Source organism: Geospiza fortis, unplaced genomic scaffold, assembly GCF_000277835.1.
Source record: "Geospiza fortis unplaced genomic scaffold, GeoFor_1.0 scaffold190, whole genome shotgun sequence".
Classification (NCBI taxonomy): domain Eukaryota; kingdom Metazoa; phylum Chordata; class Aves; order Passeriformes; family Thraupidae; genus Geospiza; species Geospiza fortis.
The window spans coordinates 4,658,086-4,670,731 of NW_005054328.1; the positions used below are offsets into that span (position 1 = coordinate 4,658,086).

A 12,646-nucleotide genomic window follows, 5' to 3' on the forward strand; every position below is an offset into this window, starting at 1 on the left:
TCCAGGTTCCACAGCTCAGCCTCATCTTTGGGAGGCAGATGGAGAAAACACATTCCTCTAAGGATCCTGAGCTATTTCAGATATACACATTGAATGCAGAGCTAGAACTCAAAATACTTTAACAAACAAGGAAACTACGAGCAAATGTGTTATTTGACATGGAAGGAGAACTATTTTATGCATCACAGTCTAATAATAAATTTTACTACTTTCTGTATATGAAAAGAGAAGCAGTGAAAAACCTGACTTGGTACCAATACCATGACATTTAAAATTAAAACACTGAAAAGTTAGTCCTGTCATGGGTTTGGTGGGGGTAGAGGCAGGGATTTCCAAGTATGATAGCTTCTTTAAGGCTGCTCACATCTCATGTGAGCACATCTCTCTAAAATCACAGACATCATGTAGGCACAGCACTAGGCACAGAAAATTATTAGGCAAATATTTAACAATCTCAGTCTTGAAAAAGAAGTTTGAAAAACTTGTTATATCCAGATGAATTTTGCTGTTCATACAAGTCAAGAAACTGCAATATAGAAGGTAAATACCTAAGGCAGTTATAAACCCATAAAATACTATGCTCAAAATAAAAATTATCTGGAACCTAACAACTCTTTTGTCTTTTCATAAGCTACTGACCTTTATTTCTCTCAAGATGAAGTTCACAGTGGAATTTATCAATAAGTAGCACAGATATATCACTTACCTCTCAGTCACAGCTTCCATGAATTCATCAAGAAGATCATCGTAGGCTTGACCTCTAATTCTCTTGTGTCTCAGCCCAATATACAAAGGATCTTTCAGCAATGCCTGTTGAAAAAAAATGTTTGAAATATTACATAAGCAAGTTACAATACTACACTCTTAGTTAATAAGAAGGGGACAAAATTACAGTGTTTGAGGATTAACCCAAGCATATGAAGAACATATCAATTTATCCACCCCTATATTAAGATCAAAGAAACACAAAGAGATTAAAGAAGCACCCTTTTGTATCAAGGAAAAGGGATACCCTAGTCTCAAAGGAAGTGTATCATTTCCAAGTGAAAAAGTAAAGTTTACTCTGAAATGTCAGGTTTCAAAAGTATCTTTTAAAGTTTTAATAATTTTCTATTTTTCTTTTATATCCTAAAAGTGCTCTGACATTTAAAAAAAGCCATTTTCCTTAATTTTAGCATAATGTTTCACAAATCTCTCCCAGAGTGCATAATTTCAACTGTGTTGATGAGCTGATATTCAGAAAATGTGCAGTTTTCTAAAATTTAATATGCCAAAACATAACCAACCCTTTCCCTTTTCCTTCCAAGCTTATTAGATTATCAGTTTATATTCTAGAATTCTTAATTTCAGCTATCCATGTTCCGTCAGTTGGATATGATTTCTGAATTTGTCTATGCTTAAATCTTGTACTTCTTCTTTCTTTAGCTTTATGATCCATACTTCCCATAAAAACACTGAGCCTGTATCACTCCATGTCTTCACTACTAGAAGGTTTGATGGATTTACAAATTATACCTTACTAATTACTAAATTTTTACTTTCCCACAGCAAGTGTCACACTTCCACTGGCTTTCCCAGGAACTTAGGTATAAAGACACTCTTTTTTATTATTTCTTACATGCCTCTGAAAACAAATAAGCTAATTTCCCCATTGTATATAGTGTGCAATCCTCCCACACATGCCCAAACAGCTTGCAGAATAGGTCAGAAGCTTGACCAAACATTTTTCATCCAAAAACAATTTGTAAACTCAACAAGGTGGCAGAAATTTTTTGTACATCAGTTTCAACTAGAAAAACAATGTAAAGAAAAATACAGACCAACTTGTCTTTCCAAGAGAGAGTCTTCAGAATGCAAAATGAAGAAAAAAGTCTGGAAAGCTTTCTCTTCCTGACCCAGACTGGGAAACAGAAATCTGATTTCTGAATTTTAGAGAAGTGCCTAAATTCCCATCCCAGCTTTGTTTTATGTTGTAAAACTGAAAAAAAAATTCCTCCGGGTCACAAGCCCCTGTTAAAAATGACTTGAATCAGTATGAAACTTAAAATCTTTGGTGGCATTCTGCCTCCCCAGGAGCTCCTGATACAGACCTATAGATAGAGATGTTTCTCTCTCCTCACTTTTCTCTCCACTTCCAGAAAGATGTAAAGTAATAAGATTTGAATGTTTTAAAAAATCAAGCAGGTTTAAAAGCTGAATTTTCTTGCTAAATAAAAATTGCTAAATTAATCACCAATTCAGAGCAATTTGTAATACATTACTTACAGCCATTCAGAAGTTGTTAGTTCAGTTTTTGAAGTGAAACACGAATAAAGCTCAAAATTAAAATTACTTTGTAAGTGAAGGTGACATCATTACACTGTAAGTATTTTATTTATTCCCTTCACCAACACACTGTAGCATTCATGTCTAAGTAGCACACTTTTTTCAGAAATAATTTTGCCTGTGTATTCACATTATGCTAAATATTCTAGTAGCAAAATCAAAATAATAATTCTCTACCTATTCTAGATACTGCAGGAAAAACTGGCAAGAGTTTGATCTGATATTTGTCAATGTAATTTTCCCTTTCGTATAGTCTTCTTGTTTTGATATAATCACTTCAAACTTCATAGTCAAAAACTATTTCTGAAATTATTTTTTCATTTCAAGTTTTTCTAGTTATTAAAAATTACCTCAAGAAAACCTGAAAAATCAAGGATAAATTTATGAATCTGGAGGATGAATTTGCACAAAGTGCAAATTAACTCTTTAACAACTGGAAATCTTCAGGCAATTTTGGAGAGCCCATATGAGTTGTCTCACACTTCTCACCAGATTGAGCACACAAGGTTGGAAAGAAGAACGGCCAAGCCTCAGGAGCCTCTGTCAGGAACATCATGGTAGGACTCCAAAGCAGCAACCTCACTTCTAAAATCCCATTGCTGCAGTTTCCCATGCCAATAGGCTTCTGCTATTCCACGACCTGTGCATGGATACCGCATGTTCCACTGTCCAATTCAGAGTAAATAACTTAATCCCTTTCCAACTCTCCTAATTTTTCTTCCTAAACTGATTTGCTCTTTTCAAAGAGCTTCCACAAGTTTTTTATTAAGCAATGTCTGTTTTCTCATTTTATAAAACAATGCTCAAAATTAAAAACAAATCTTTGGTCCCTTTATTTTTTAAATTCTGAAGACATGTTTCTAAAACACTTTGCAGCTAGATTGAATCAGTCTGATTCCTTTAAGAAGGCAGTTTAGATGGGCAGTGATTCTGTGAAAGTTCAAGAGAAACAGGCATCACATTACTCTGTTGAAAAAGTGCTAAATCAGCCTTTAAACATATATAGGCTCCTACACTCCTTTTGCTACTTCTGCATTTTTCATGTCTGTGAGCATTTAAATCTATAGTCAACACAAAAATGATGATGAAAATTAATGTGAAATAGTTAAAATAATTATTACAGTGTTTCTGGAGTGTTTATAAACCTCTAGCCTGGGAAGTCTCACAAGCAGAGACAATTAATTCAGCGACACATCTCCGATGAAAAGCTTGGCCAGCTATATACTCAGAGTTCAGAATTCCTTTACAGCTCAGTGCATTCTGCTTAACAAACGTTACAGTTTGACATGAAATAGCCCCAAAAAGTTCCTTTATGGTCCTGTTTGGAACAACGTATGAAGAAACCCGTGGCGGACACAAAAGAATGAAACATTCAGCAAGTGAAAAGAACAGTGGTCACGTCTGCGCCGAGTGGCAAAACCATTGTGGAGCCGCTCCCTTTCCAAAGGCTGCTGAAGAATGAATAAGCTGCTTAAGCACATTATCCCCTTATTCAGGTCAACACCATGCAAACCAGGACTGTGGTGCTTGTTTTTTTTAGAGCTTTCACACATCTTGAGAGATTAACATTTGCTACCAACTATTTCATGGCTTTCAAAACAGATTACCGAAAAAAAAAGTTTCGTCATACAATCGAGTATGTCAAACTGACACGATGATTAGGTACTTTTCCTCAATGACTTGGGTTTCTTTTGTTACCTAGCTTGTTGTCAAAGTTTAAACTTTGTTTTGTTCTTTTGGAAATCAAATCTCTCTCAAAACATAACTCTCCTTTTTCCAGGTTAGTTGGTTTGTTACGCATATCACATGATACTGAAAAAGTTGATGCCAGCTTATTTTTAGACATGTTTATTCTAAGACTAAAAAAAGTTCTGAAACATTTAGGTTTACCAATGTGATACATTCAAGCTTTAACAGAAACAGTGTTTTCTAAGAATAAAGGGCTTTTTAAAAGTTCTGGTAGTGGTAGTGGAAATATCAGGTAGATCTATTTAGAATTAGCTGTGCAAAATAACAAGTTCTTTGAAGCACCACCCGAGCATATTAAAACTGTAATGACCTTTGGGGGTTTTAAGAAAAAGGTAAATCGTTTATGCCATCTTACTTAAAGAGATCAGCAAACCATCAAAGTTCAAGCAAGGCTGAGCTGTGCACCTGGCTTGAATTTAGCTACAAAAGCCAAACCAGTGAGAAACAGAAAACTGCACACTTAAATATTTCATCAGTTGAGTACAAACACACTGAAATGTCATTTATTCCCAAACTTGGCACTGAGATGTTTCTTTGGAAATACATACTTCAGTGAACAGCTTCATGGAAAATTGTAGGGGAACATCTGCAAGACCCCGAGCCTTCCCACTGACAAAGACGGAGCAGAGATAGTTCAGAACCAATCAGTGCTACGTAGACAGTGTTTGGTGTATGGTAATGCTTCAGAGTAGCAACTAATCCACGCCGTTAAAATGCCAAAACCCGGCAGCAGCTCTACAATGGGAAATGATTTGCACTAGAGTCACAATTACAGAGCTAAAAGAGGACTGGATTTGTACGGGACATCTGAAGCTTTGGGACAAAGACATGCCACATGCCAGAAATTAAACACATTTCAGAGCATGATTCATCTAACAGGGCACGCAGTTACCAAAAACACCAGAGGGAGGCCACTGCTTTTTCAAGTCTTAAAATTTTCTTACATTAATACATTCTAAATTCTTTCTGTAACTTTCTTGTCTCAGTTTCAACAGGTTGGGGAAGGGCTGGTGAGCAAAGGAGGGTTTCTGCTCTCCAGGAAAGTTGCATATTCCAAACTTCTATTTTTGTTCCACAAGATTGAAATTTCACTTGATGTGAAACTTTTTCCAATAAAAACAGCCAGTTAGGAACATGCCAATGTTTTGGACTTAACTTCAGCTTCCATCAATACTCATCACCCAGCAATCAATCTGAAATTTAAACTTTCAGCTTGGAAGCACTAACATGCTGAATCACAATTTTATGTCCTTCAAGAACTGCTTACAGTTGCAAAGTGTTTTTCACAGCATTAAAAAGTGTGTAAGATTTCAACTTATAGTAGACTAGAAGGCCTTTCTTTTCTTTGAATAAGCTTGTTTTGAAGCCTGAAATACAGGATGATGACCTTAAAATGTGTAACAAATTCTGTGTTTCCAAATGCTAAGTGAACTTTGGATGAGTTGAATGCTAGTAATTGGGTTTGAGGGTGTAGAATACTTTGCAAAAATAATTGCATAATCAAAGAACTTACGATTTTTTCTGAGATTTTGTTTTATTTGAATTACACTAGCCATATGACATACTCACTAAGAAATCACGGCCCCTCCTATCTAAACACCAGACCTTTATCAACACATTTGCAAATGTTAGCAAGGGGCCTTTTGCACAAGAATAAAAGGAGCCTTACTCTCTGTTTCTCCCTAAAAGAAGGAGATCTCATCTTTGGGAGTCTCAGCTAATACTTTATCTAGACATCTCCAAAAAAGGTACTGGCATACAGAACAGTAGCTCTCTTTGTCCCTCCATTTCCTCCATGGGCTCCTTCATTGGACAGGATGTCACAAAAGATCCCAACATAAAATGCCAAAAATTGGTATTCTATGGTAAATTGGTAAAATGGGTCATTCTAGCTATAAAAAAAGGAGGAAAAACCCCATACATCAGACATGAGTTTTAACAGTTGATCCCCATTGTGCTCACCTTACCAAAACCAAGTAGCTGTCAGTTCTTCAGAGACAAAGATATGGCCGTACTATAATTACTATTTTCCCACCTGTAAGCCTAAAAACATCACTGAAAATTGTCCCTTGTCTGGTCAGAAAAAATTCTAGACCTTCAATAGTCAAGTGTTTAAAAGATAATACATTCATAGTGCTCCTTTGTAATCAATCTTGAATGCAGCGCTTGAAAGGAATGACTTCTATGGAATAAAGTTATTAGCAAAGAGTATTGTGAATTTTTGAGACAGCTCAAAATATAAAAATTTATTAAAACTCTGGTGAAGTAATATCCTAACGTAACAGAAAAGTAGTTATGGTGTTTAAAAATTCTGCTTAAAAGAATATAAGGTTGTGGTAAAAAATACAGAGAATATATTCTCTTTCATATATGTATAATGATACTACAGATTTGCATACACAGACTAGACATTTGAAATTATTTCTCCTTAAAGACAGGCTTCATTTATTAAGCCCAACTTGCTATTTAATTTCAAAGTTATTAAAGTGTCAATGTGACCTTTACATTCTGCGCTTGCTTCTGCTCAGGGAGCTTACTCATTTCTAACCTGAAGAGAAATTACCAGTTGTAGCTTCAAATGCTCACTGAACCTTGTCGCTTATATTCCAGTGATTTCCCACACATGCAGACAGCCTTGCCCAGCTCAAAAACTGTCAGCTCCAGCGAACTTTAACAACAAAATAAAAATCCCTCTAATGGCTGGAAAGAATGCCTCATGAAGGAATCTTGTAACACGCTATGAAATTACCACAGCCCATCCCCAAGCAAGACTGCACAAAGCCAGGCTGTGCCAAGGACATTCTGTGGGATGTTTCCGGCGCATGTCTGTGGCACTGAATAAAGGCCCCAGTGTGTGAGTGCTGCGGGCATACCGTGGCTGTGTGCCCAGGGGCACAAGCCTCCAGCCCCCTCACACGACACCATCTGCCTGCCGCCCTCCATCCTGTGCCATGGCTACCACAAGGGCTCTTCCAGGAAGTCAAACACATTGCTGAGAGTGAGTACGCAAAGCTAAAGAGCACCCAGCCCCCTGAGGGTAACATTTACAAACATACCTGAGATACACAACTGTGTGGTTATGTGAGCCCTCATTAGCAAGGAAGCACCAAGTGCAAAATCCAAAGACAAAACATTGCAGCAGCAAGGGGCAAGATGCACTTGATTTTTCAAGGGACTGCTGTCTCTTCCAAGTCAGACAAGGCATTTTTGTTTGGGGCATGACTCACTTGTGTCCACGAGTCAGTTTGTGGAACCAAGTGATGGATGAAGAGCTCAAGGGCTGTTGATGGTCCAGTGCCAGAGAGCGGTGTTGCCTTCTAGTGTGAGTCTCTAGATATACCCGAGTCACTCTCATAGCTAAACTTCAAAATGCTGGGAATGATAAAACATTTTATAGAAATTATACTTTTATAGAAATTTTCTCTTATGATTTTTAGGTCTAATTCAAGATTTCTGAGCACTTGAAACACACAATACTAGTTACAGCCAGTGGTCCATTAATGATGCACATGCCCAAGAAGTTCCTTTCGAAACAAATTGGAATTCACAATGACACCTGAACCGTTCTACTTGGTGGGCTCTGAAAACTACAAGTAATACACACTACAGCTAGGCTAACCATATACTGCTATACTTTTCATTGAATACTAAAATTTAAAAATTTTTAAAGCAATAATACATCTGACATCAGATGAATTATATATTTTTTCAAAGCAATTTAGCTTTTGTTCCACCTGTTCACCTTTCCAATACAGAGCATAAGAGATTCACACAACAATAACAAAGCTTTTCCAGTAAGTTACCATTGATATTAAAAAAATTCGTGCAGTAAATTTACTTGGACAGTATGGCAAAAACTGCTCTGTGAATCTTGTTCTTTATGGCAGTTTCCAAACAGGAAAGACCTGGGAAGAGTTGAGTAGTGAAACATACCTCAGGCATAACTTTGCTAGCCAGCAGATAAAGCAAAAAAATAATGGTATATCTCTGAAATTTAAATACCATTGGAACCTTTTTCAGGTCAAACAGCTTACATTGATTATTTTCAACCAGTTTAACTTCTGAAAACTATCAGATATACGTTTCAGAGGATGGCCATCATGAGCCATGTCCTGTTCATAAGGAGAAAATAAGGCATTTGCCCAAGGATTGGATTAGATGTTTTTCATAAAAGTACTGTAATTGAAAAAAGAAAAAACTGCCTTCAAAGCTAGCAAGTTAGCTTGATAGTTTTTCATACTAGAAAATGAAAACTTTAAAAGTTTTTTAATTCTAAACATACGATTGCGCCAACATCTTCCATTACAGAAAGTTAGCTGCAAAACGAACATAATAAATTCCTTGTTAGATTGATCTATAAAGCACCAGAGTTCTCCTAGTACCATGCTTGTGTATCAGCACCATAGGGATCCATCAGGTCCTTCTTTTAAATCTACATTTACTTCTGCACCAAGTAGCTGTTGTCACAAGCTGCTCATAACTAAGGCACATGATTACTAGGATGAAGGGGAAATAATTTCTAATCTTAGAAAAATACTGAGAAAAAATACAGAAAGATCCATTTCCTGTGCTAATTGTGCCAATCTGAAAATAATGGAATGCTTTCTATGAACAGGGTACTGTCACCGTGGATGAAGTACACGTTCTTTACAGAACAGGTTCTCAAGCATTGGAACAAGCTGAGAAGCAGGGAAGGGGTTGAGTTCCCATCCCTGGAGGTATTTAAAAGTACATGCGGCACTTTCAGGACATGGTTTAGTGGTGGACTTGGCAGTGCTGGGTTAATAGTGGGACCCAGTGATCTTATAGGTCTTTTCAAACCTAAATGATTCTATGATTCAACCTGCTACCAGAACCATACCTAGCAGAGTTAGCAAGGAGAACAGGGAGGGTAAGTCATTGTTCATTTTAAGAAAACAAAACAAAGCAAAACAGCAAGATAAATACTCTGCATTGTGTTTAACAGTCTGAGAGATCTCTCCTGATGTTAACATCTGTCTGGAGGGATAGGGACAATGCCAATTCCAGAAATGCCTGTAATTTGAGTTGGAACTTGGAAGACACTCAGAACCATGGTTTTGGAGGAACATTTCATCAGACACAATTTTAGCATGCATAACTCTTTTACACAGTAAAACTGAAAACAAATGGTTGTCTGCATGCCAGTGGCATTTCTTGAAAAACTTAATCATTTGCCTATTGAGAAAACAATAGTCCTGAAGAATCCAATGTCATTTAGGACTTCAGCACATTGCGCTGCATGTAATCACTAATATTTTAACATACAAACAATAGTCAGAAAGAAATCTGAGAAATCTCATCTATTTTATTAATATAATTTTCAGAAGAAATCACACAGGAAATCTCCTAAAACTCCTGGTATCTACTTTCTATAAAAGCTTTTACTGAATCACAGAAAAGGTTCACATGGACCATTAAGCTCCCTACACAACTGACCCCCCCACAGGCATCACAGAGTTAAAGACTACAATTTCTTCTTCATGAACCCTAGCTGCTACATGGCTAAAATCTCAGTCACATATCCTGTCACGCATCAAGAAACTGGTTACAATACTCTACACTTTGAAATACAGCTGATGGATAATGGGAACTGGAAGCTATAGAAATAGATTACTGCAACCAAACTTTCAGAAGTTTCTTGCTCTCAAAAAACATGAGGGATCACGTGCTAAAACCTACTTGAAGGTCCAGCCATAAGTGCTTATAATAAATCACATAAGGTGGCCAAACAATAATCTTTAAGAAGAGCCCAAGCAGTACTCATGGCAGCCTATATGGTACCCTAAAAGACAACTCCAGCCTCAGTGAAATGCTTTAAAGAAATTGGAGATATTTCTCTTCCTTTTTTCCTGTAGTTAGCAGGAGTGTAGCTATCTCAATACATTCCATTTTTTAGCTTAAACAAGAGAGTGATAAAATACAGCTGCTTGGGGTGGATCAAACACTTTTAATACATTTAACTTTTCTATACCATTTTTGCAAAGCGAGGAACAGACATCATTCCCTTTATGTTCATGCACTTGCATTTACAAATTTTGTTTAGGATAGGTAGCTGGAATATCTAATTATAAGGACTCATCCAGCTTTCAAAACCAGACAAAAATACAGAAAAAAAACCCCAAACAAACCCAAAATCAAAAAGCAAACCACAAACAACATGGAACAGCAAAGAGTAAAGACTTATTGTTTTGAAGATGACACCATCAAAGGCTTGTTATTAATTAGCAGTATTCAGAAGTATGCCATCTTAATAATTTTTCTTCATCAGAAAAATTACAAAGATAACATAAGCCTTAAAAAAACCTTCAAAGACCTTTTTCACTCATATTTAATATCATACCTATAAAGAGGATTTTGCTAATATTGTATCAGCTCACACATTATGACAGCAGAGTGTCTCAAGTACATCAGACTGAACAGATTTTTAACATATCAACAGATACCATTTACAGAACTGAAAACCTTATTCTAGGTTACCCGTATATCTTATTTCTACACCAACAGTAACGATATTTTGGTTTTATTTTTTTTTCATTCACATGTAACTGTAAATCTCCACCACTTGTTTTGACCTCTCCTCAGTTTTATTAAACTTATGTCTATTTGTATCATTCACTTCCATAAGCTATTTCCACATGGTCTTTCCTTTGACCCTGACATCCCTGTCTCCTGCGCCGACATTCAGACATTTTCTTTCCTAGAGCCAAATGGGTTGGACCTCTTCCTACACCAACAAGTCACATCAACAGTGTCCCCTAGACTGAAAAAATATGTTGATATTATTTTGGTGCTGGCATCTCAACTATATATCTGTCATATCACTAGTCAAAAAAAAGAAAAAGTCATTCTGTGCACAAAGTACACTTGCTAGCACAAGGCCAACATTTTTAAGAGCACCTTTACAATTCAAGCATGACAAGCTTTGTCCCAGATGCTAGGCTGTCTTATGTGGAGCCATAAATAATACATATTTTCCCACCTTTTGTGATAATAGCTATACTTATGCCCATTCCCCTTCTCTTGTCTCCCGCACTGCCTGTGAAATTTCTGAAGAGGTTGACAGCAGTTAGTGTGAAAGCCAACGAAAACAAACACTATCTGTTGCTGTCTTCTGAGCATAAAGAATTGGAAATGTCCAATGTATCTTCAAACAAAGTCTGCCATCAATTTAGTCTATGGATATTCATGCATGTTATCCAAAATAAGCATTTCCAGATATGCATTTCTGCCCTCTTTCACAGATCCCCTAGCTCTGGAAAGTGAAGTAAGAAGAAATTAAATGGACTGACAGAACTGCCTGTAACATAAGTACACAGCTCGTTCTCTCTAGTGTCAGCTGAAACTGAGACTTAAATCCTGTGTCACCACCTATATTCTTTCTTCTGAAACCCTCCTCTCTTCAGCTTCTCAGGTCTTAAAAATCATTGCCAACACATTGTTTGGTAAACACGAAAATCTGAGGCACCACCTAGTTTTGTCACATTTTTTGTGGTCTAACGAAACAGAACATTTCACAAAATAAATAATCACAAATAGCAAATGTCACAGTAATAAATTAACAGTCACAGAAAAAGAATACCATATATTCCTAGCCAAAATGACAATATTTAAAGGTTGAAAATAGATCAAAAGTAGCAGACAATTGCTGAGGTCTTCTCATGCACTAAGCAGTGGAATGGCATTTCTCACAAAGCAGCAGAATGACACTTCTCAAAGATAACAAGAGTTTGTTTAATAAGAGGTTGACATAAGTTCAAAACCAAGTTTCAGTCTCTGTACAAGTGCCCTGAGTCACACAGTAACCACGTATCAGATGCAGAGAGAAGCAAGTGAAGTGCAAACTGAATGTGAATTCATGTTATCTAACTTAAGAACCTATACTGGATACTTCTACATCTAAACTAGTCCAGGCTCTTTTTATAGTCAATAAGTAAAAAAAAAAAATATTCAAAACCATTTTAAAATACAATTTATCAGACCCATTTGAGACAGTTCCTCTTCAAGAAGCAGCACCTGTTCCCCTTACAAAATTAGTTTAGGAGGATTAGCTTAAGTTAAGAAGACAAGCTCCACACCTCTTTTTAAGTCTTTCTGAGCTTACCTCGTTTGGCTCCAGACTCTCAAGACTAATAATTCAAACACAAGATTATAACTGTCCATTCCAGTTAACCCTAAGTATGGGAAAGAAAGAGGCAGAAACATTGCTACCTAAGTGGGTATACCAGAAAAGTCTAGATTTGGGCTTAGTACACAGGCAACATGGAAAGGCTGGATGGTTACAAGAAGACTGCAAATACATCTTTAGTATTTTATGAAAGCATAAGAGAACTTTAGGAAAGGCAATTTAGAATGATGGTGAATGTAATCTGGCACTGAAATATGCAACTAGATATTATTTTATACAACATGCATCTTAAAAAGATCATATGTACTTGAAAGTCTCCTTAAATTTAATTACACTGGAACAACTGGATGAATTTTTAAAAATGCAGTAACATTTTGCTGTACAATAGCAACAGTAAGTCCCTGGTGAAAAAATGAATCTTTCCCT

The 12,646-nt window shown here is 36.5% G+C and overlaps 1 protein-coding gene across 1 annotated transcript in view; it reads right to left on the reverse strand.

Moving 5' to 3' along the window:
* ME1 (malic enzyme 1) overlaps positions 1-12,646 on the reverse strand; it is a 155,735-nt gene that overhangs the window by 69,377 nt on the left and 73,712 nt on the right. Inside the window, exon 7 of the mRNA XM_031057147.1 lies at positions 707-810. Within this exon, the coding sequence (XP_030913007.1) occupies positions 707-810 (104 nt within the window). The remainder of the gene's footprint in view (positions 1-706; positions 811-12,646) is intronic.